The 25,849-nt window shown below is 39.3% G+C and overlaps 1 protein-coding gene across 1 annotated transcript; it reads left to right on the forward strand.

Moving 5' to 3' along the window:
- The first annotated feature begins 10,410 nt into the window (after positions 1-10,410).
- LOC140938636 (coiled-coil domain-containing protein 91-like) lies at positions 10,411-25,100 on the forward strand. The gene is made up of 13 exons (XM_073388137.1): positions 10,411-10,570; positions 11,354-11,407; positions 13,319-13,906; positions 15,102-15,275; positions 15,977-16,078; positions 16,714-16,791; positions 17,475-17,582; positions 18,487-18,579; positions 19,165-19,233; positions 20,328-20,414; positions 21,488-21,577; positions 22,708-22,821; positions 24,527-25,100. Exons 1-13 carry the CDS (start codon positions 10,520-10,522, stop codon positions 24,653-24,655), a joined length of 1,737 nt encoding a protein of 578 aa, XP_073244238.1. The 5' UTR covers positions 10,411-10,519; the 3' UTR covers positions 24,656-25,100.
- The last annotated feature ends 749 nt before the right edge of the window (positions 25,101-25,849 follow it).

Raw genomic sequence — 25,849 nt, forward strand, 5'->3', positions numbered from 1 at the left:
TGGCAGAATTTTTTGGGCAAATGGCCCCCATGGCAAAAAAATTGCCCTTACGCTTACAAGTTTGTCAATGAATGTTTATAGAGAAACTAACAGTTGCTAAATTTCTTTAATTCCTCATTTTTTCATGTATCATTTTGAGCCCTTTCTGCGTTCCACCTTCAGTTCTTACTGGAAAGTTTTCTTAGCTAAAACACTATTCCTATCCTGGTAGGTTTAACGACTTTAAGCTTGTTTTGGACAACCTGGTCCATTGCTAGACTTCGTCCTGATTTGCCTCTTAGTTTTGCAAGGCTAGGCATATCTTTCCCTTCTGGGAAATTATTTTGTTGCATTATCGTTTCTGCTAGCTTTTTAATTTAATGTAGATCACCTTAGTCTCTTCGGTGGGCTGAGCCCCTTCTTCAGCCATCGAAATGATCATAAATCATACAGAAACTCGAGTGGTGTCAACGGACTCTCTGGGCTAGTCCGGAATTTCAAATCTTTTGAGAAATCCGGTTGTCTTTCAAGTTTGCTGTCGACGGCTTCCAGTATAGCTTTGGCTAGCTTGCCATGTCCAGGAAATTTAGCAAGAACTTCATCTATCACCTTCTTGTAATCAGGTCCTGTAATCCTTTTCCTTTATTGTCTCTTTTCGTAGCACCAGGCCAATCATGAATTTAAGGATGTACCAATACTTGGTTTACTCCCCTAGGCGTTTTACTTAATCGAAATTCTTTGTTCCCCCGCCAATTTGATCTTCAAATCCAGTTTGTTTTCCTCCTTGCGTTTTGAATATTTCAGGATAAAATTGTGGTAGTTTAATTATTTCTTTTATAGATACCTGATTGTTTTGGTGGATTGTCGTCTGTAAGTATGAATTTTTCTCCGTTCCAATTACATTTTCTTCGATATTTTTTTTATGGCTTTGCTGCGTCCAGAGTCTTCAATTTCTACAACTCATCAATAGCCTTATTTGTTATCAGCACGCTCTGAGTAAATTCAAATTTTAGTTCTGTTTCACCTGCTGCTATCTCTCTGCATTGATTATCTCTAACTTCCTCCGATCTCGAACCAATATCGCTGTGTGTCTCCAGCAGCCAATCGGCAGATCGGGTGGATTTAATCCGCCAAGAGTGATCTTTTTATCGCGATTGCAACCAAAAGATCTGCTGGGTCTGTGGCTGCTCGAAAAGCCGTCTCAATATCCTGTGCGGTACCTGTTCCTCTTGGGTCACGACTTTGTAATTCTGTCTTAAAATCGGGCTGACTGCTTAATCCCGAATCTAATACTTTCAAAAAGGCCTCTCTTATCGTTTCTTTAAGGGATCCTTCAATTTTGGGTCAGAAAGTATCTTAACTGTCTCATGGAGATTACAGAGATCCACTTCAACATTCCCTTTCTTACCCCTGTTATCAGTGTTATCTTACCCCCGTTATCGGTGAGTTCTCCAACTGGCATTTGGAATTCTGTGGCATATTTTTCTTGGCCGTAAAGAGAGGGGTAAAAATGCATATAGTGAAATGCTTCTTTCAGAGAAATTTCTACAGTTCTTCCAAATGTGACGGGTTTCCTTCCTCCGAGTTTAGCCGTTTCTGTCACCGTCTTAGGCAAACCGGCTTTTTAATTTCCAAAAGCTTGTTCTTAAGTCAGGTGCCCCGTCGAGGTACTTTTGGACCAAAGCCTAGGCGCGCGTCTTCAGGGCTGGAGTTACAGGAGTAGTTACACTTGTGCAAATTTTTATGTTCGACAACAAGAAAGCAGCTGAGAACAATAAGGCAACCCCAATAAGCGACAGGCTCTGCTCAAAAACCTAGAACAAAGGAAGGTGTATGTATGTGCTTATCCTAGGTTTTTTAGCAAAGCGTCTCTGTTATTGGGGTTGCTTTATTCTTATGCTTTGACAAGACCATTCTTCGAAAGAAGAAGGAGAATGAATTAGACACGTGAGCAAGTGTCCTGGAAAAACGACATAACACCAGATCGTTGAAAATAAATGTTTGTGAACGTTTCTCCTTATTAACAGTTGTAAGTGGTTATTTTGACAAACCTTCGAGGTACAAATAAGAACAAAAATAAATAAAATATAGGATTAAATGTTTTTTTACGAATCCTGAAAAAAATAGTTAGCTTTTTATTTAAAATACTTAAAATTCTAGTACGTAAAAAAAGAGGGAAACAGCCCTAAAAATTCGTGTTCAGTACCTTTTGAAAATTAAGGAATCATATCTCGGGTAGACTACGTTTTCAAAAACAAATGTTATGGAAGGATTATTCCTGTGCTACATATTGTCTTGTTCATTTAGATTTAAACATTATCAAAAATATTATATGTCAATTAAAATGTGAATATAAGTTGGAAAAAACTTACCAGGTATTTCAATTGTGCTGCTGTAAGGTATCCATATTTTAGTACGAGAGCATCAGTTGAAAAATACTGTCACTGCCTATGGATGAGGTGGGTCTTAACCAAATTCAACCTGACACGTCAATATATTGTAGAAAAGTATTTAATAAAATACTAGGAAAATGAGATCTCCAATCATTTTTCTGATTTTAATAACGCCTCACTGATCTTCGAAAACGTCAACTTTTCCCTGGTCTATTGACAAAGCTACGGTTGAAGTAATGTTGAAATGGTCACGAATTGCATGTTTGCTTTTCTACTGCAAGAAGCTTTATTAGGAAAATCGCATAAACTAAAAAACATAGTAATAATATAGGATCAGGGGAACTCTTAAAATATTATTTGGGTTAAATGTAGTTATTTACAGCGTTTTCTATAAATTTTGTTTCTGTTTTTATAGTCTGTGGTTCAAATGGTTCATTGTCTACCTGAGCTTACGGTTGACCTCATTTCGGGTGGGTACCTGTTGTCGAAAATATTTCCTTCTATGACTGCGACGATCTTTATATTTAATGGATAATATCATTATTTTTCCATAAACATTTTGGATTAATATCATTAACAATAAGGAGGACTACTTGGAATTAATACGCGTTCATTGCAGCGCTCTCCCTTTACCCAGTGTAACTTGAACGAAAAGTCTTACATTAATTATCGTGAAAATATATTCTTCTTGCTTTTGATGGTGGTAAAACCCGACAAAATCTCTCTTTGAAAGTTATGGAAGAGCATCATTTAAATTAAACCCATTTTGATGTGAAGATTTTGAGACGGCCACGTTTGATATTAATTTGAACTCGACCGAAAATGGGCTATTTAAATTCATATCCAAATAGGATAAAAAAAATAATTACACAAGAATATTACTGCCTTTTCTTATGATATTTAAGAAGTATTAAGAATATATAGGTCGGGTTTATTAACTGACATATTCCTTTGCAATTAGGCCCTAGTGGTAACTGTAAGATGTCATGACAAGTAACTAAGAACTGATTTCAGAAGTTAGTATCATTGCCAATTTTTAGGAAGGTCTCGCGTTACCAGTTTCCACCTGACAAGAAAAGTCCCGTCGATAGTCCGGGAAAAAGTAGACTATCTTGCTGGGCAAGTAACTTTTAAAGCTTACTTAGCTAATTTGCAAGGGTCCAGGAAAGTCATCCTCTAACAAAATGATAAAATAAGGCGAGTAAGAAGTGACCCGGGCAAACAAAACGTGAGAGCTGCTTGCCCAAAAGACAAGCTGGAATTCGAATTTTTTTACGAGACCTGCTGACTATGGCGAAAACTAGACATAATAAAAATAGGTAAGTTGTCTAAAGGTTTAAAGCTATAACTTCATAAAACATTGACGAAGTGGACTAAAACCCAGAATTCTTAAAACAGGATGAAATTACAATTCGGCTATGGAAAATTCATCAGTTAAGGCAATGACGGAACTGGTCATATTTAATTTTACGTATTACAAGGAGAAACGAACAGCTGCTTCCAACATGAGAAGTATAGTTTGCTGCAATATCATGCTCATATTTTAAGTGAGTCTTAAAGAAGTAAGGGCCGAAACGTCAAGTGAAAAAAACTGCAGGAAGCAGGGAGCAGACAATGGAGAAGACAAGACATTCAGTCACGCAAACAGCTTGTTAAACTTTAATTAACAACAGGGGGTTTCTCACGAGTCACTCCCATGAGATGGTCACTTGGCTAATCTCTAAATAAAATAAATCGAAATTGGGCAATACAGTACCGATTTCAGACTTTACGTCCATTTTTTAAACGTGTTCAATCTCTCAATCTTAATCTTTATTTTAACACGAGAAATTAGTGAGCCTCAAAGGGAGGCTCGTTCACAAAAATGTACGTGTATCTATGATGATAATAGCGGAGCTCTCGCGCGCGAAGCGCGCGCAGCAGAGCACCATGGGTAAGAAAATGTGGTAATCTACCCATCCGAGAAAATTTGGTAATCACGTGACCGTACGACCGACCGTCCGTCCGCACCACAGGCATGCCAATGTTAAATAACTCAATCAACAGGTATGGCAACCCAAATGCAACTCGAGGTTGTTTTGGCGGGAAATCGCATAGCCACCCACGTCTTTTAAAGCAGAGGCAGCTATAGAGTCAATAAAGACGAAACCGGAAAGTGGAAATTGTTTCTATATCCGTGCTTTCTAAAGTATTAAGCTTAGATTAATTGTCATGTCCACAAAATTGGAATATAGAGCAAGAGAAAGACAGAGAAAAAGCGGCAGGCCAGCGAAACTCAACGAAAAAAAGGGCGACAGAGATCTAGAGCGAGAGATTAAAAAAGAGAGAAAAAAACAAAGGAGACATTTTTTTTGTTGGAAGAATAACATGAAAATTTTGTAGTGGCGGTGACAATGCTAGCGGCCAACAATGCAGGGAGAAAATGAGCGGCAGTGAAAAAAAAGTGAACGAGAACACGTACGACATTTCGTCCATGAAAACGTTTCTGGAAGTTTCACGTTATAGTAGTGCAAAACAACGGCAAAAAGATGCACCAAAAAAGTGTGCTGCACGTGCAAAGTTGCTTTTTTGCTGATTAGACATTGTTATTTTTTCACCGTTCTCCGGCGTTGCCTTCGCCGCTTAGCATTACACGATTTTATATTAGTTTGAACAAACTATAAATATTATCGAGAGCTTCGCTTTTAGCCCTGGCTAAATCTATATATTATACAGTGCCGGATCCAGACCTGGAGATAAGGTAGGGGGCGGGGGTGCGGTCTCCCCCCAATTTTTTTTTCGGCCCGTCGGGGCCCAGTTTGGTCCAAAAATAAGGGAAGCCTCTCCCCTGGATCCGCCACGTATTATATACAAGTCTAAAACTGAATAAAATTAACTAAATATACTATTTAACAATCGTGCAAACACTTGAACTAGAGCAGAGATTGCCGCTACATTCGTTCTTGTCCAGGTTAAGTTCTTAAGATGGGAGGCCTCTCTGGCATGAGGAGGTAGATTGTTCCAGTGTCGGCATGTAATATAAGAGAAAGATTCGTGCTTGAAAGTGGTATTAGGGGACGTATTTGAAACATCGTACGTTTGTTTCGATCAGGCTCTGTTCAAAGGGAAGATCAGTATTGCTTAAAAAGAAAATAATAGATCAGAACTGATAATAAAAGTAATGCTGTCTTGTCCAACAGATGTTTGTTTCAGTAATTTTGTACCCTTTTGTTTACACAATCAAAACCTACTTTTGCTAACATGTGTCAATTGCAAGTCAGTCATTAATTCCAGTATCTTTGGTGACAGTAACACTGAGGTGTGCAGAGTCCTTTCTTTCCAAGCACTCCAAAACAGCTAATGTGGCCATGGATTGCTGACGAAGACATTGTGGCAAGCCCGTGAACAGGACGTTGATATTCCTAATGCTAATAAAAGAGGCAATTTAAGAAGCAAATAAGCGAAGGGCGTAAACAGAAAACGGAAAAACGCAAGTATGGAAGAAACAAATCTGACACTCAACCAGACAAGATTTTGGCAAGGCTAATGCTCCTTAAAAAACTTATATCAAGAGAATAAAAGTGAAGCAGAACGGAGTCCTTCATCAGGTTAAGGTGAAGCAGGGAGACAAGAAACTCTGCAGGCAAAATTATTTGCTGTGAACTTTAAGTTATTCTTGAGGTGCTCTAAAGCCACTAGCGGTTTCTAGTCTGATAAGATGGGAAATGTGTGAGGATTTCATACCTGTGTTTTACGTCTTTACGTGACCAGTATGCAAGTGGCTCGTTTAACCAGACCCGATTGACCGCCCCTAGGTATCTGAGGGTGCGGATGTGGTATTTTAGGTTACGGCTCCGTGTTGTCGGAAAAACTCTTCCATTTTGTGACGGTGCCAATCCTCCTGAACTTAAGTGGTTGGAGCGGGAAACGAGATTTAGAGATCAGGGATGGGGAGGTTCTTAACTCTGACTGTTCTCTGTTGCCATTAAGGAAAGAACATTTAAGATATTCGACAAGGTCCCTTAACAATATTCTTCCCTTGCCCGGAGCCACCTCCCAAGGGATAGCCGATGATAGGTGCATGTAATTATATAAGGTGGTGGACAAAACACTGACCCCAAGTCCATGGACCAGCCCATGGACTACCCATATGGACTTCCCCGAATTGGACTATGCCGCTGAAGTTTAGTGGTTAGGGGTAGGAAACTGAGTGCATCATAGCCTGCGTAGCAAGCGTTTCTGTGCGGTTTAGGTGAAAAGAAAGAGGAACAACAGTCAAAGACAGCGAGAAATGTGTTGCCTGCGTGCAGACGTCTCCTATTTCCTTTGTTGCACGCGTGCAACAAAGGAAATAGGAGACGTCTGCACGCAGGCAAGAAATGTGGCGCTAGTAAAAGAGCGGGGAGGGGTGGGGAAGAAATGAAGGAAACGCTTTCAGACAAACCCCAGGATTTTGAAAACCACCCACTTAGCCTGACATGCCTGAGTTCGCGCACCGACATTTGATGCTGTCATCAACTGTCATAATTAACCAATAAAATGTTTGGCCTTCCGTGGAGCGGAAATGAACATTTAGAGGACGCGTTTGTGAAACCAAATTTTTTTTTCTTGGAACGCGTGGACGGCGTTAATGGTGAAATCTCAATGAATCCGAACGATCAGTGCAGGCTTTGTACATTTGTCTTCTTAATCCGTCTAAAAGGAAGGACCGCAAGGGTTTTTAAGTTTTAACTCCAAAACCCCAGAACGGTTAGATTGAAGTGGTAAAATGTGACAAGCATTCAAGTCTAGTATTTTCGATCAGCGATGCGTATTTGTACAAGGTCAAAGCTCAGCTAGACAGAACGGCTTACCGTTCTCGCCACGGCAGACAACTAAAGTGCTCTTGTAAGAGCATCTAAGAACAAAGCTAACCCGGCAACTGATGAAGCTCCCGTCACAATGCAGGTCCTTCCCCTCCCCCTCCCCCCTCTTTCACTTTTTGGCTCTCGTTTCATTTCTCGCGCGATCAAAACCGAAAGTCCCCTTACTCGGCCTTCCTCGGTATTTCTTTGCTGCGAAACCAAACGGAAACGCTTACTACACAGACTAAGTGCATCATAGTTTCAGGTCTGTTTTCCCAGTATAATGACCCTAAACGGAACTTCCTAGCCTAATTACTTAACTTCAGCGGCGTAGTCCATTTTAGGGTAGTCCATGGACTGGTGGTCAGTGGTTGTTTACCATTTACAAAAAATTTCCGGGAAATCCAGTTGGAAAGTAAATGGAACGCGATTATTTGGGTCTTCCTAACGGAAAATTTCCGGGAGCAACAGAACATCTGAAAAGGTAGTCCTGTTTTTTCCGGATGGAATATTCCAAACGGAAATTCGTGTTCCATTTCTTCAAAGCTCTTCAAAGCCATCTTTGATACCAGTTTCAGGCCTTCACGGCCGTTTTCCGGTAAATGGAACTGATTTCTACAAATGGTAAACGCGATTCTGGGAGATGACCAGCGGTTTTCTAATACAACTGGTATTCTGCAAAAAAAACCCAAAAAACTGTGTGGTTTATTGGTGTTGAAGTAGAGCAAGAGACGAGTGCACCCCCTCCTAAAAAAAGTCCTGGATCCGCCCCTGTGAACTTTGCGAACTATTTACCCAAACCGTGAACCGACCGGTTTGCCCGGTTAAATGATAAACAACCAGTGTTCTGTCCACCACCCTTAGTTTCGGTTAAAGGCCCGTTTACACGTTAAAAGAGAAGGAACGGTTCGGTTAGAAACAAGTACCGGTTCCAGACGAAATCTCCTGTTTACACGTACAAATTCTGTAATGTAACCGACAGAAAAAGGCACGGTACTTGAGAGCCCCTTGAAACGGGTACTAGACTGTTTACACGTTGTTTTCTTCGAGACCGGTAACGATAGAGCCCCGCGATAATTGAATAAAACTGCTTCGATTAGTTGTTCATATGCGCTTACACATACAGTAGACTGTGCGTATCTCCGACAATCATGGATGTAGGTTTACAAGCACTTTTCAGTGACTTTTCTGGTTTCTTGTAACGAAGAGAACACGAAATTCACGTTTGACAGTACGTGCGATTCTTCAAAGAAGTGCTTCTGAGAGAATGTACCGAATTAGGAGAAAAACAAGGCTTACGTTTGTCCTATTAACAGCCCTTGAATCGCACTTCACAGTCGAAAAGAGCTTGTGGCAAATTCCAGAACAACGCTTGGTTTGAACTTGCATACAGCACTTACTCTGACGATCAATGGTATGCTAACTTTCGAGCAAGTACTCTCAACAAGTGACGCAGAGCACCACGGGCTCAGAAAAAACGTAACAGAACGGTACCGAAAAAAGGGCGAGCGTTTACACGTTGAAAAGAAAACAAAAATGTGGGTACGGAACCGTTTTTTATCGGTTCCGTTCCGGAAAGGGGTCCATAGCCGCCTATGGACCTTTTTAGGAACGGAACGGATACAACTTGAACGGGTCAAGTACCGTTTACACGTCAAATTTTGTCGGAGCCGTTCGTCTTTTTATCCGAGCCGTTCCAATTTTTTCGGTCGTGTAAACGGGCCTTTAGTATAGAAAACAACACGACTTGAAATGTTATGGAACGCCATTTATGACAAAAAGATCATATGCAAATATGAAGAAGAACACAAATGTTGGCATTAGAAATTAAATATTTATATCAAGATAAGACTATATGGGTATTATAAAACCTACCTAACTATGTTTTCGCATCAACATATGTACATTATAGACACGATGCATAACGTAAATATACGTTATGTTGCTTACCGCGCAATTACGTTATGAACATTGATTACGTTAAGACACATAACATACGTGTACGTTATGCGTAACGCAGGGGCGTAGCCAGGATTTTTCAAAGGGGGGGTCACAGAGGCTACTCACCCGCTGCTCTCCCTCGTGTATCAGCGGGCTCAGTCGTATTATCGCGGCATGAAGGCCCATATTAACTAAAGACAAGAGCCGTTGATGAAAATACTTTACAAAAAACCTAATTTTAAAAAAGTGGGCTTTTCAACAATGGCTTTTACGGCCAAGATATTGCCATGGCGTTTTCGCCACCTGAATATTGCAGGTTGTTTGCTCAAAAGAAGGCCTACCAAGGGGGGACACGGGCACCCCAGGACCTCCCCTAGCTACGCCCCTGGTAACGTGTAAATATATGTTATGACGCTGCGTTGACCGTCCGGCGGTTCCAGCGAAAAGATGTGAGCATGCCCAAGGCGTCGGGAAAAAAGAGCGTGGAAAAAATGCAGCACCTCAAGCTCACGGCCCTTTCAGACGCCTGTGGAGGAATTTAGGTCTCTCCGGAACGGCATCATCGACATCTATACCTAGACTCCGCACGAGGCAGCCGGTTGGGATGTCATTTGAGGAGAATTTATTCTTCTTGATGTTCTTTCGAGAACATCAAGAAAGTGGGGGTTTTCCATCAGTCCGCAAACTAATTGGTTGATGGTTGAAGAAGACGGCGCATCATAGCCCGTGCCTGCCATCTTCAATGAAAGCAAGTGCCACTGCAAAAATGTCATAGCTGCCATTTCTGCATTTTTTCCGCGCGCTTTTTTCCCGACGCCTTGGGCATGCTCACATCTTTTCGCTAGAACCGCTGGACGGTCAACGCAGCGTCATAACGTATATTTACATGTTACGCATAACGTATACGTATGTTATGTGTCTTAACGTAATCAATGTTCATAACGTATTTGTGCGGTAAGCAACATAACGCATATTTACGTTATGACATAATGGTTTGTAACGTATAGGTTTGCATGCATCGTGTCTATAACGTAGATATGTTGATGCGAAAATATAGTTAGGTAGGTTTTATAATACCCATATATTCTTATCTTGATATAAATATTTATTTTCTAATGCGAATATTTGTGTTCTTCTTCATATTTGCATATAATCTTTTTGTCATAAATGGCGTTCCATAAAATGTCCACACTCAACAAAAATGGCGCCAAAATCCCTGGAAATAAAATATGAGACCGCATCGAACATTGCATCATGGGAAGACTCGAACGCCTGGTGAAAATTCGACGATCGTTAGCGTAAAAGCGTAAAATTTCCTTTCTTTCTTATATTTTTGTTATTTTGATGGTTTGATTTTATCAAGAAATACAACAGCAAACAATAATGGAAGGGGATAGTTGGGCGAATTTCGGCTCTGTGGCCACAAATAGTCAGGTAACAATTTTTTCTAAGTTACGAGGTTTAGGAACTTCTATATTTTGTGTATAGTAAGTTGAAATTAGCAAGGTAAGCTTAAATAGTACCAAAAGTCACAGAAATATGAAAGGAAATCATGTTTATTGGCTAACCGAGCATAGCTTTAACGACTATAGTCGTTTTAGGCTAAGATTTTGTCCCAATGCCATTGTACCTAAGACAAACATGTTAAGACACACGTGGACATCTTAATACAAAGATAATATAATCTTGAGAAATAGAGAAGTCTTATCTGAACAAGCAGTAACCGATTGTTAGGAAGTGTAGTTTACCTTAGGGGTGCAATTGATGAGAACTGCTGTCATATGTGTATGTTAATCAAAATTAAAGAGCCATTTATCTAGTTCCAGAGACAATAAATGGAATCGTGGCAGGTTATAAATGTGGAATGGTGGAGAACACAGTAAATAAGACTCATATATTTGAAGTCAACGATTTTTTTTTCATAGTTGCTTAGCTATAATTAACCATGCGAAAGGTGAGGAGGGAGGAGAGATGGCTGAAGAATATGAGGAAGATTTTGGAAAAACCTTGATAAACTGACCAAGAATAGTCTGTGGGCTGACTTTCGTTCACCTTCAATAAATCAGTCGAACCTTTTTTTATACTTTTAAGACTCGATCTTGGATTGACACGAAATTTAAATAATTATAATGTTACTTCACTAGTCTCACTCTGCTTGATCATTTAGATAGCTTCGGATTATTATGGTTATTTTACACTCAAACGTCTCTGTTTCAGAATGCCAGCATTGATGATGATGATGACTGGGCTGATGATTTTGGTGGTTTTGAGGTAAAGCTCCCGCTCTCTAAGGGTCAAATAACTCATGCCATAGGTCAGAATAAGACTGTATTGTTGCAGGAGTTCTGACCCCTTCCCCTATGTAGTGAATGACTGTTTTTTTAAAAAACTCAACTGGTTGGGCACCAGACTTCAGACCAACAGACCCTGGACCTTTAATTCCTTGATGGACCAAATCCTAGAGTCAAAGTAACTGAGGAGAAGGAGCTCCTGTTTTACACATGTCCAAATAGTTTGACTCTTTACATTGTCTCAGATTTGGATGAAAAACTTGTAGGCCCCATCTTACAATGCTTTCACTTAATCTGAACCACAAGGAGCAGAACAAAAAGCAAGCTAAAGCTTTAGTAGAACTTTTGGATTAGACAATTGGGTGCTTGACTTAAAATAATGTAAAATTCCAAATAAAAGCCCCTGCAGGGCTTATATTTTTCAAAGGCCCGTTTGGAGGGGCTTATATTCAAAGGGGTGCTTTAATGGAGGGTATTTTGCATTGTGAGTTTCGGGGGGCTACATGCAAGGGCTTATTTTCGGAACTTTTTGGTAATTAATTGTTATTTCATCATAGCAGTTACCCCGGAAAAATTTCCGAAGGATTATTTACACTTAAAGTTCAGCTTCCCTCCCTGATAACTTGATAATTAAGTTGGTGACCCCGCATTTTTTCTTTTTTTGGACAATAGCTTTTGGTATTTAAAAGACTTAATTCAATTCCTTCTGTAGGTAGTGAGTCACAGATTACAACAACAAAAGAAACAATACAACCAAACAATAAAGCCCCCAGGAGAACTCTATTGTTTGGTACCTTTGTTTCTTCTGTGATGACGGTACCTGCAGAAAGACCCACAAATTCAGAGTGACTATAAGATATTAATTTTTATGAAGCTGATTTTTTGCAAAAGTGGAAAATGGGACATCTGTGCACTGCAAATTTCCTCTTGTATTTTTTTCATTACTATTATTTCTCTCCGACGTCTCTTCTCAACTCTAATAAAACATTTAGTTACCCCCTCTTTTTATTGCTCTAACTGGAGTTTTTTGTCTTGTAAAATGCTTTGAGATTTCAAAAATTCCTGCACACCTTTTCGCATACGATCACAGGTTACTCATTTACTGTCTTGAATTCCACTGTCTGTTGCTCATCTACACCGTACACTTGCAAAAGGCTGTGCTCTAAGAAAAATTCCAGGGAGCCCAATGCTCTGAACCTGGGAAATCCAGGGTGCCCAGCATAGGAGTTCTATGTAAAAATTTCCTAGATTTCCTAGTCACCCAAGAGCAAAGGTAAGGTGCCAGAGGCCACCGGGAACTGCTAGAGCACCTGCAACCCTGCTTGTAGTAGCTAATATATATACCACTTTTCAACCAGCTGTTTTTACTCCTAACAGTTTTCTTTTGGCCTAAACAGTAAAAAAACACTCAGGCATTGACTGTCATTTTATCATTTTATTTTTCCGTGAACTGCGGAAAGACAAATTTAAATGAAGATATGATCGTTGCAGTGGTAATTGCAATTTAAGTAATTGCAAATTAACTTGAAAAAAAAAGTTCAGGATTTCAACATGATTCAAACCCATCACCTCTGTGGAAGAGCAGAGGCCATGGGCTCAAATCCCTGTTGAAGTCTAAAAACTTTTGTTTCCGGGATAATTTGCAATTACCACTGCAATGATCATATCTTCATTTAAATTTCAATGGTATGAGGAAACTAATAAAGAGGCAAGAGTAATTAATTTGATGACTTCTCTGGTTTGTTTGTTTCTCCCAATTTTTGTCATGATTGCATGGTCACTATAAAATCAAGATTCCTGACATATATCAGGTGCCCATGGTTTTATGAGTTTAAGAGTGACATGATTACTCCTTTCTCATTGGTTAAGTTACATTTGATTTTTTCTTTAGTCTGCTAAACCAGCTGTGAATGGCAGTAGCCAATCAGGATCTGTGATACAATGGGCAACAGTTGGAGTCCCACCTCCCGGAGCATCGAGTCATGCAGCTTCTTCGCCACACCCTGTGTCATCATTTACGCCTCCCTTTTTATCCTCAGCAACTGTGGAAAGTACAAAAACCTCCAATTTGCCAATGCCAAATCCCCAAGACCATTCAGACTTCATTAACTCTTTTCTTTCAAGTGATGAGGATTTTTCTGCTCCAGTGACATCTGAATCATCACATGCAACAGCTACTGAGGATGATAAAACGGAATATGATAGCTTTCATGCTGATTTCTCATCATTCCTCAGTGAGGCACTTAGTGAAACTTATCAGCCATTTTCAAGTGCATCTCAGTTTGCTGATGTGAAGGCAGGCTCTAGTACTGATAATACTAGTAAGGCACCTGGGAGCTTGGTTTCTATGAAAACAAAAAATGAGGCAAATGGTGAAGATGTTGGCATCACAGCAGTACTGGAACAGTCACAAGAGAGTGCACCTGATACATTTGACGAACCAGAAAACGAAGTTTCCACAGCTCAAGATGTATTATTGGTAAATTTGCATAAGTATTCAATTATTTTGAAGGTCCTTACATAGGATTATCTAAATCAATATGACAATAGTTGGGCAAAAGGTCTGTTAATTTGACAGTAGTGTTTTTTGTTAAATATGAGTGTAGATTACAGCTATACTTATTGAGGAATCTTCATGAGATTATAGGACTTAAAAAGCTACTTGAAATGTTCATTATATCTTATCTTTCAACTTAAGCTGTCAGATTAACACTTTGTTTTAGATTTGTTTCATTTGCCATACTTTATGCAGTGCAAATAGTACAGACCCATCCTACTGTTTTTCATAGACTTTGAGGAGATTTGTGAATACAGTGTATCTTCAAACATGCATGCATTCAAGGTGAAAATAGAATAGAGTTTGATTTAATTTTAGAGGGAAGCATGCAGATACCAGTAACAATGTGACAACTGGTAAACTCACAGCCTGCAATTCCTTGAATTGTAATGAGCAGGCCCTGGTTGTTCAAACGTTGGATAGCTCTATCCACCAGATAATACCGTAAAATTCCAAAAATAAGCCCCAGGGCATATTTTTGGAGGGGCTTATCTATGGAGGAAAATTTGCATTTCAAAATCGATTGGGCTAGCCTTATAGTTGGAAGTAAATTTACCATTTTTTCTTAGTTTTACTTTGTGTTGGAGGACAATTTTCCAAGTACAAGCCCCCGGGGGGCTTATATTTGGAGGGGTGATTTAACGGAGGGTTTTTTCGTAACCGGTTTGGGGTGCTTATATTTGGAGGGGCTTATACATGGAGGGGCTTATTTTCAGAATTTTACGGTAACTTTGATCCAGTGGGTAAATATATTTAGGGAAACCAATAATTATTGCGTTATACACTAGATAGTGTGATTTATCCGGTGGATAGCATTATCCACCTTTCAAACAACTGGGGCCAGATTAGAATAATGCAAGTAATAACTAGTATTATATGGAAGTCTTGGGTTTTGTGTGGTTGTGGACAACAACAATGTAACCTACATCACAAGTGAATATTGGAATCTACAAAGAAACCAGTACTACTATAGCCACCATAGTGACAAAGTAGTATACTAGCTGGCCCATCAGCTAAAACTGAATGTTATAATTGCCCTCCACTACTAAACTCCCTTGTAACTCTTGATTGCTCTATATTTTCAATAATGTTTCTGCCATCATATCTTCTTTAATAGGTGTCTCAGCAGCAGCCTAGTGCAGTGCTTGATAAGTCAGCAGGCAGCAACCACAAAGAATTATCTCAGCAACTTTTAGTTGCTGCAGAATCTAAGAAGAAACTTGAGGACACAGTGAAAGGATTGGAGGGAAAACTGTCATTTGCTGAACAAGAGAAACTACAACTTCAAAAGGTTTGTGTCATGCTGATAAGAGAATATGTCGTTTTTTAGCCTCTTTGAAAGTGTACTTTTGTATGTTTGGTATGTCTTCAGAGAGAATTCCACCCATTGTCCCCATTTCTAAGCCCTCTGTTCACAACGGGTCAGTCACACTGGTAAAGGAGACTATGATGCTAACAGGATTAAATGTCTTACATAAAGTCTCGCCACTACACTACACAGCGAGAAATGCACCCAGTTTGGGACAAGAAAATCATAGAAAATTATCGTTTTATTATTTAATATTTATTTGTTTATAATCACTTCCATCATATGGTGTGGAGAACACACTACAGAGCGGGGTTCCATTTTAAGCATGTCGTTATGGATAACCCACCCAGCCAAGGAGAGATTGGCCACACCACCGGGGTCTGTGTCCTCTACTCTTTTCAAATAGTGGTGTGGGTTCTTTTGTGTTCCACAAGAACCAGATATTAAAGTGCTGTGAGACAAGACCTACCATTTTTCGTCCTTATCCAAGACGACTAGAAAGTCTAACCATTTGTAGATGTCATTGCAATGACCTTAAATGACATTAGTTCTTTGTTTGCCCTGCACTAATGTACATGTATTTTTTGCTTCACTATTGCATTTTGTATCACGTGACTATAACCAAATGCAAACGGTCTATTAATATAATAAATTATAGGCATTTGTTTATTTTCTCTCTCAAGGACCTTGAGTCACTTTTGCAGAGGAACAAATCCCTGGTTGAAGAATCGGAGAATCTTACAGAGTCTTTGGCTAAGCAGAGAGAGAAGTATGAACAGCTTCAGGTATCATACTGTGATCACAGTTACTGAAGTATTATTCTACTGTAAACTTTGTTGGCAGTAATTACAATAATCAAGACTGGAATACATGGTGCAATGGAAAAGGAGACTTTCATTTTAAAAAAGACCGTTCAAGGAAATCATTCGTGTACGTTTTCCCACAGAAGGTCACATTTGCATGATATTGGGTTTATCATACCCAAACAAGAAATTACTGTCCCAGTAAAATGACAAAATCTTTACTTTCAAGACCAACACAATTTGTCTCCTGAGTATTACCTAAGATATAAACTTATATGAAAAACTGAAAGACTGAACTGTGTACATTGCAACCCTTTTGACCATCCATCTATGCCTTTTTTCTTCTTTAAAATGGACCTTAATTTTTCCATTTAAAATGGTTAAATTTCATATTTTACTCACTTAAGTAAGTCGGATAAACTTCATTGAATACCTTCTTTAATGCTTTCACTGAAATAAGGGAAGTCGATCTGCGATAATAATAAAGATGGTCTTCTTAGTATCTCATCTGGAGCTCAGAAGTTTTTGGGAGCTTTCCAATATTAGATTTCTCTTCTAAATACATCTTTAACAATTAATTGTACACCTATAATCTGGGCCATATTCATCAATTGCAGGAGCAGCATAAGAAAGAGATAGAAGAGATTAGAAAAGCTGGCCATGATGCACTGGCAGTCATTGTTGAGGAATATAAGGTAATGTATACCAGTCGTGTAGATTTCGGCAAAGCGAAAAGGGAAGCTCCTCTTTCTGCATTTATAAAGTACTTCAGATGATGAACTTGGAACCACTGCAAAGAAATCCACAAACCTATAGTTAACTTTAGGAGAGGGCCATTGACTTTTGAGGACTAGCTGCTGAAAAACATAAACTTGAGCCTGCAATCAATTAAAAGCTAATAACTGGGCAGCAGAAAGCTTAATAACAAGTGACCTCAATGAGTTGGCACCTATGCCAGCAAGGCATTCATTTGATTCTGGTCAGCGGATACCAAGATTGGACAGCTATCAATTGACCATAAAATGTATATCTATTAACAAGTTAAATACATATTTCAGGCTCCCATACCAGCTAGAAAATGTGACATTTCATATTGGTTTCCCTGTGGTGCAGACAGACGGGTGGATGGATGGGTGTGTGGACAGGCGTACAGTCATCTGACGACCAAAATTTGTCAGATACATAGATAACCAATTTTTCTTACCCATGGTGCTCTGCTGCACGCTTCATGAATACGATAGCTCCCCTACAATAGCTTTACCTTAAGGCTATCTAGAACATGATTTAGCTTTGAGCGATCTGAATCTTCCTCTTAAGAGTAAGCTGCATCTATACAGGAGGTTGATAAAAAGTACACAATGTACATATTTCATTGCAGGAATTATCAAGAAAAGCTGTACTGGAACAGCAGGAGATGAATAAAATTCAGATGGAAAGTATTTTGGAAGATCAAAGAAAGAAATTCCAGGAGTTTCTTCAAGAACAGGTAGTTACAAGAGGAGAGATTTTATTAGATGGACAAACTCCAAGTGCTATCTACTGTACTTTTGGAATATTACTATTTTAGGTAAATTCTGCGCTGAAGTCATTACTTAGTACCTTTACCCATACACAAAATGTTCCTGCACGGTTGAGAAGAAAATTATCAATCATATTCAACAGGGAGCACTAAACATAATTTTTTTGGCCCGCAAGATTGTTGATTCCCTCTTAGCAGAGGTCTCTCACGACAAGGCAATCTCTCATTTTTGCCTCGTCGTGAGAGACCTCTGCTAGCAGGGAAGATTTTTGACAGATTGGCATTAAAAGTTTTTCAAGTTTCAATCCATCTCTATTCTTGCTGTTTGTTGTGACATGTGACAGAAGGAAACAGTTAATATGGTCTTCAATAAGAAAAACAGGACCATTATTTTTGGAATTCGATTGATGCAATGACAAGTTCAAGTTTTTTAAAGATTAGCAAATAGTGCGACATAGCCTCTTTTAATTCAATTTGACAGGAGAGAGAAAATAGCATAGATTTGTTTCGTTTGGATGTGTCTGATAGGTCCCTGTTATGTAGCACTTTAGCGATCTATCAGAGATCTACACTGTTCGCAGTCCCTTAGGATTATTGTAGTTATGACCATATTAAATACGAGCGAGCAAGGCAAATGCGTGACTTCTCGCTTGTGCGTTTGCCTCACTCGCTCGCGTGTATTAAACATGCTTGCCTGTGCAACAATCCAGAGGAAGTGTGTTACAGAATGATTGAGCTTCAATAAAAGGCAATTTTCAATTTCCCTTTAATAATCTCATTTTCAGTGCAAGTGTGATAGGAGGTTGAGTGTTAGCATGACTTCAGTGACAATCTTTAAATTTTGTTTTGGTTGTTGTTGTTTTTTCTTCAGCAAGATAGTTTTGAAAGAAGGATGCAGGAGGAGAGCAATAAGAGCAAAGAGAAGGCCAATAGTTTATTAGAGGAAGAAAAGAAACAACACAAGGTTTGATGTCTATTTCTATGTGATGCGATGACTCACCATTTTCTAAGTGTTTTTGAAAGTGCCATTTTGAACATTATATATCAACAGACAGGTACATCACATGGTCTTTAAATGTGTTAAAATAGACTTTCAATGTGGAAAATAAACAGAAGAAAATCAAAATTTTAAGAAGTTTCATTTCCTCCTGTTTGTTTTCCAGTGAAGAGTAGATTTTAATACTAGTCATGAATTTTTTTGAACATATAGAGTCATAGCTGGCTTTAGGTTAAACAAATTCTGGACTGTGATGGGCAAGGTTGCCCACTCCGGTTCAGGATTGCCCCCTCTGTTCCCATATGGAAACACTTTCTCTTGTCCATTATGATAAGCCCTTTATTGATCAAGCTTCTGTGGCCAATTTGGCTGGATGTTGGGTACATATATTCTTTGCGTTTCTGTGGACCTCTCCTTTATCCTAGCCCATTTAAACATAGGTGAAAAGAAAAAAATAAATAGGCCTCCTTGTAGTTTCATGCTGTTGCTTATGACTGTTCAGTGTTGTATCACGGTATCTTTTGTTTTAAACCTTTTTTTCTTCTTCGCTAGGAACAAATTGAACACCATTTGGAAGAAGACAGATTAAAGAGCAAAGAAGCATTGAAGAAGGCTGTTGAGGTATTGAAAATGACTGAATAGAGTAGCTTAACTGAGCTGTGCCTTGGGCTTCTGTCTTCTGTGAGTGAAGAATTTTTGCATTTTTCGGCGGAATTTACCTGGGTCAGGATGAAACGTCAAACTTTACATTCGCCGCTTAACCCTCGGACGACAAGCGGGGGCAAGGGTGCTGTGGTTGCCACCCCCCCTCCCCCTAAGGTTTTTCTGATTTTTTCCTTAGACGATAAAACATCAGCACCTGAAGTTTTCTGTAGCTGTTCGTTTATCCCTAGTGCGCATTTTGAGACAACTTTAGTGATGGTCAGTAACTATGGCGTTACGGGATATGACGTCCTAAGTAGCAGGTGTTGAAGCCATTTTTGAGTGAAAAGGCATGTTTTATCAAGTTCTTTCAGGAATAAAAGTAAAGCTTGTGGATAAAGTGATGCAAAGTAATTATTTATGCGTTACTTTACATGTTAAGCGCAAAAAATTAATTCTCACTGTTTTACCTGATTTCTAATTCTTGATAAAATTCAAGATGGCGGCCAAGATGGCAACCATCTTTGGTGACGTCACAGACCTCCAGCAGCGCCACCACCCATAAAATATACCTTATCTTGTAGAGAAGATTTACTCTTAAAGATCAAAGGCTTTCAACTGAAGGCAAAAATCGTTTCGAAATGCTGCAACATATCAAAAACTCAAGGGAGGTTCCATCAACCGCCCCCCCCCCCCCCCTCCTTCTTGTACCATGGTGGGGTTATGACTTTGCGTGTACGTCCGAGGGTTAAAACCGGAAGGAAACTGGGTCGAGTGAACTTTCGCAAAGACTTCTTGGGCTGTTACTAGGGGCAGGCAAAAAAAATTGGCCAATAGTCAGTTCTAAAGTGATGACGTCGTAAAAGTTAAAGTTGTGAAATTATGAGATTTGTCAAGATGTTCTGAAAGAACAACGTCCAAGACGCATATGATTTCAGGCCAAATTGTCTCTGAGATATTAACCCAGTTATGCTTTAATGACTCCATACAAATTCTTCTAAATTTGACTTAGGTCTAAACGTTTAGATGGGTTAATATTATTATTGTGATTATTTTGCGGTTAATTTAAACAGGAATCAAGACAGGAAGGATTGGAAGCTGTAGAAATTGTGAGAAAGGAAGAAAGACAGAAATATGAAGAATTTGTTACTGAATACAAGGTGTGAACCGTATGCTGCCATCGTTCAAATTCTTAAAGGGCTACTCATCATCATCATCATCGTTACTATCCTCATCATCACCATCAAATCGTTTATTTTAAAAACATGATAAGAATTCCAAGTAAAAGCTTGTGGGGTCGTATTGCAAGGGTAAAAAGTATGAAACTACAATAATTCTCCCAAGAATAATGCTATGTAAGAAGTTAAAGCAAAGTGTATACAAGAATTTTAATCATTTAAAATTATAAACACTATGAATAAATGGCTAATAGCAAAAACAGCCGAACAAGTTAATAGCACTTATAAAATCGTGCACGGTCTGTGGAGCTGTACAGGCCCTAAAATGATCTCCAGCCCTGAACTGGTGATCATTTTGGGGCTGTAGAGAGCGAATGAACTGAATGGGCGCTATAATCGAGATCGTTAACATGACGATGGCAGTGAAATTGTCACTAAAAAAATTAAATTGCATTCTTTCAAACCCGGTGGGTTTATTTAGCCTCACTTAATTTGACAAATGTGAGCAGGTTTTCCTGGAGTTGATTTCTTAAGGGGTGGGTTGTTCAAAGTTGGTCAAAGATTGGGAAACTCGAAGTCAGAAATGAAAGCTTGGAAGCGAATTCAGTAATTTTTGTCGATGAATTGATGCACGGATGTCCTGAAACTTTATCCGTGAAAATGTTTCTGAACAAAAAAGAGAAACCCGGATTAAAGTTTAACCAATTGGGCCAAGGTCTGTATCCAAAATCAGGCAGGGAAAGGAAAATTTACGCCCTGCATAACACTTTCATAACATGAAAGGAAGTTTCACGTTGTAAGTCGCGCAGTCGACGTGAAAGAATGTATCAAACGGTGTGTTCCAAGTGTTTAATGTTGTTAAATGTTCGTTTTGACGGTCTTGTTGCCGTCGTCATCGTAGTTTTAAGCTTCCAATGTTTAAATATTGTTGTTGGCGAAACAGCGACTCTTTAAGGCCGCAGTTTTGACACTGCCCAAGCAATCGACCCCAAAATTTTAAAGCCGTTAACTGGGAACACCCCATATATTTAGCTGTTGTTTTTTTCGTACCGCAGGAGTCAATGAAATCTTTAACCGATCAGGAAGGGAAAAGGTTACAAACTCTTGTGGAGGAGACAATCAAAGAACAAAAAGAAAGCAATAAAGTAAGTCATTGCCATTTCCCATAATACACTCTGTTTGCCTTCCCAAATTTTGCATGATTTATTGTATTCAAATGTTCTTGGATGATACAGTCCTCCCGGGAGTATTTTGAAATCGTAGTTTATGCAAAATTTCGGCGTTAAACAGAGTCTGTTACTGGGGATTAGAAACTAGAGAATTGGGCAGGGATTTCAGAGCCTTTTAACCCGTTATTAACAATTCAACATGCCTGTGTGTGTTTTTTTTTTGTTTGTTTGTTTGTTTGTTTTCAACGATAACAGAAGCACACACGTACATACAATGACATCTTGTGCCTGGCAAGATGGTGATATCCATGCTGCCTAGTTTCATTAGTTTATAGATTTCTAAGTTTGGGTTGTAAATATTTCACCAGCATTAACTCTCGTGAAAACGAAAAGGAATGCGAAATAACAATGGACGTTTGGCAAGTTGCAAAGTTAGCCCGATTTTTTCATTTTGAGTGAGCTGAAAATTTTACAGCTGCCTGGAAAATAAAACATTTAAAGGCGGGAACATATGACGTGTGGTTTTCTCTTAAGCCATGTTTTAAAATAATTATCCAGATTTTTTTGTGGCCTTAAACATTTGGGACGATTGAAACGATCGACACGATCTGTGTCATTATTTGGAAACCAGTCGACAGAGCAGACCCTGTGTAGACCTCAGTTCTAGAGTGGTTTTCGTTTGAGTGTCGTAAAACCAAAACCAAAGTAATTACTCTGGCCAATCACATAGGACACAGACAATACATTGAACCAATCAAAACTCGAAGTAATTACATGTGGCTGACGCAAAGCGCGGGAAAATGCATGCGAGCGCGTCACAATTGGCTTTGGTTTTACTTCTGATTGAATGAAAAGGTGGCGCGAATCTTTTAAGCCAATCGCATCGTGTAGAAAGTGCAAAACCAATTACTTTTCGACACTCAAATGAAAACCGCTCTATCTAAGCGGTTTTGGTCACCCCGATCGTCTGGATCGTTCCACAATTCATCAGAGTTGAACGACGTTTTCCCCCATGGAATCGTCTCGATCGCCTGAACACGATTGTATATGTACAAGTCAATCCAATCTTAATTAGACATGTTCCTGTTTTTACGGAATTTGTAAAGGCGGCATTAGAGGACGCTTTGGCCGAAGAAAGACAAAGAGGGAAAGAATTTGCTGAGGAAATCAAAGATGAAACCAAGAAAGAAATGCTTCAATACATACGAGCAAAACAAGAGGTTAGAAGTCATGTCTAGTTTCCTGACGTTACAACTTAACTAGCAGAGATTTTTTTTTATTTTTTTTTATAACTCTATCTAGAAAGCCCAGTATATTATAGCAATGGGTTGGTTAACTGTGTTTCCTAAAAAAAGCCCCTCCCCGAAAATATTTCCATACTTTTAGGGTGCAATTAATTGCCCCTTTTTAGTAAGTCCATACGTCTGAAGAGGTCTCCATTTAAGTCGGCTAAGGAAGGAAATTGGTTGCACATACACGATATTGACTAAGTACTTAGCCTGCGAGAACAGACGACTTTGAAGAATGCGCTACTAGCTTGCGAATACAGCCGTCTCTACTCGCTCTTCGCCGCTGCGGCCGTATTTACAGGCTTACTACTAAGTACTAGGCGGGTCTTCAGCTTCCAAATGATAGTCTCTGGTATCTGATTAGTCCGACGGTCATCATGTCCCACCGCAAATAGGATTTTCTCCCCGGATGCTTGACATATTTTAGGCCGGTGACATCGGGGCCATTTATAAGAGGAAAAATATAACGCGTCTCACATAAGACGCGAACTTTCCGTATAAACGGCACATTTCGTCTAAAATAAGACGCGTCTTATTTTAGAACAGCCCTTAACACCTGTTCTTGGATACGACGCGTCGAGAAAAACTTTGTATAAATGACCTTCGCGTCTTACATAAGACACGAACGCATAGTATGCATGCGTTATTTTTTGGCGGGAAAATTTTCATTTGCCCCGCGACGGACTCGCAGGCTACTGGCAGGGAAAAGTTGTTTACAAATTACAACGCGTTTTCGTTTCCTTGGGTTGCCATCTATTCTAAGACTTTTAAGCTTTATTTGTTTCTTCGCTCAAGTATAATGAGCACACCGACAAAGGCAAAACGAAGCACGTGGTACACCGCTGAAGAAAAGGATTTTTTTGTTGTTATGCAAGGAGAGGGCAATAGCAGACCTCCTGGAAGACTCCCCTATTTTCATGAAAAAGGTCTTCAAAATATTGCCTCTGCGGCAAATTGCAACATGACACCCTAACTTTGAAACGCGCGCCATGTTGGATTGCCGTTGCTACGGGCAACATTCACATGAAAACGAGTCAAGAACAGAAATAAGACGCGAACCATTTATACGAGCTGTTTTCGTCTTAGTTAAGACATGCTCGTGTAAATGGTACAGTTCGCGTTTTATTGAAGACGCGTCTTATTGTTCCTCGTATAGATGGCTCTATTGGCTGATGACCCACTGTTATTTAAGCCTCTGAAATTTTGAACCTGCACAAATAAAATAGAACACCACGTTTTACCCTGCCCTTTTTAATTTTTTGTTATTATTACTACATGACAATTACAATTTCTATTATTAAATTAAAACTTTTTAGCGCAATGAATTTTCTATAGTGCATGATCAGATACTCCTTACCACTTTACAGTAAGATAAGTGACTAACAATGATTAATTAAAAATTTACAAGCAGTTAAGAACATTAAAAAATCAGTATAAAATAAAATAAAGAACTAAAATACCTTATTACCCATTTTAATGTTTATTTAAAAAGATACGTTTTAAGATGGCATTAAAATTTGAAATTTTATCATTATCATCATCATCATCATCGTCATCATCATCACCGTTATCATTACTTTATTTCTTAATGTTGTCAATACCTTTTTTGAGATCATATTGGTCTTCCTTGTAACAGGCCGACAGAGCTGCCCGACAAAAGCATCTTCATGGTTTGGACTTGTTTTTAGAGAGTGCAAGGGCTCAACTGAAAGCACTTATGGAGGACCAAACTGAATTAGATCCAAGCGAAACGTCTGGACTCTAACCGGTTTAAGATTTTTAGCTTACCAACATACGTAACACAAAATAAGCGATAATGTAGGCCTGGTCGTATAGTGTTTTAAAACCGTTCACGTAATAACTGTAAGGAAAGATAGAACATACGTTTTGCTCTTCTAACCGAGAGGAAATTTGAATGCCCCCCCGCCGCCCCTACGGGTGGGCTAGGTGAGAGAGACGCTACCCCTAGGGGAGTGGGGACAGCTGACACTTCAGAATAGACACCAGGGCCCAGTTGTTCGAAGGCCGATTAGTGCTTAACCCGGGGTTAAATTTAACCCGGGTTTCTTTTTCTTGTGTTTAAAAGCATTTTCTCGGATAATTTTCTGTGCTATTTTTAGAGCTTCCAATCATCAACTTGTAGACAAAAAGAACTAAAACTGAAATGCCTTCTAAGCATTCAAATCTGAATTCAAATCTCGGCCTAACCCTGGGTTATCTTAACCCAGCTTTGAACAACTCGGCCCTGGGTCCGGGCGACTGTACGCACAGTTGCGGGAATACGATCGGATATCAGCTGTTTTCCGGCAGAAACTAGTATATTTTTGAGGAGGGCGTTTTTATACTGGGAAAGAGTTGATGGTTCTGAAATATGTAGTTAGTTTATAAGAAGATGTAAAATTAACTTTATTGTAATAAAATTCGATAACAATCCCGCGTAATTGAACGAGTCCATTGAGCTACAGAGAATATACAGTAATGTGAAAAGATCGTTAATGCTGATGAATGCTGATGAAAACCTGCTTGTCACAAGTGCATTGTTCATAGCCCATTATTTTCTCGTACTTTTGTTTGTCAAGAGTGAATTTCTTTGCCCCCTCGATGTGTTAATAGGAACGATGGAAAGGCTGTTTGTTCAGTGCATGTTTTGTCAAGAGTACTATTGGCGCTTTCATTGTCCTAAGCCAATGATTGGGTATCAGATTCTCAAGCGATAGATATCATAGAGCAAAGGCGGGTCAAGAGATAGAGGTGAATGGGAAGGAGAGAGTTCCCCAATTTTTCCTATGCCCAATTTTCTCCTCTTACTCAAACTAGAGATCGCTGCTTGCCAGGACAAGCCTGCAAAACTTTTCTTTCGCCCCATGAAAGGAAATCTAAGATTCTTTTCGGATTCTTTTTCAGTGGAACTTGGATTCAGGACTCCAGTCGTTACTGGGATCCGGGTTCCTTAAGGCGT

This window comes from Porites lutea, chromosome 1 (assembly GCF_958299795.1).
Source record: "Porites lutea chromosome 1, jaPorLute2.1, whole genome shotgun sequence".
Taxonomy (NCBI): Eukaryota; Metazoa; Cnidaria; class Anthozoa; order Scleractinia; family Poritidae; genus Porites; species Porites lutea.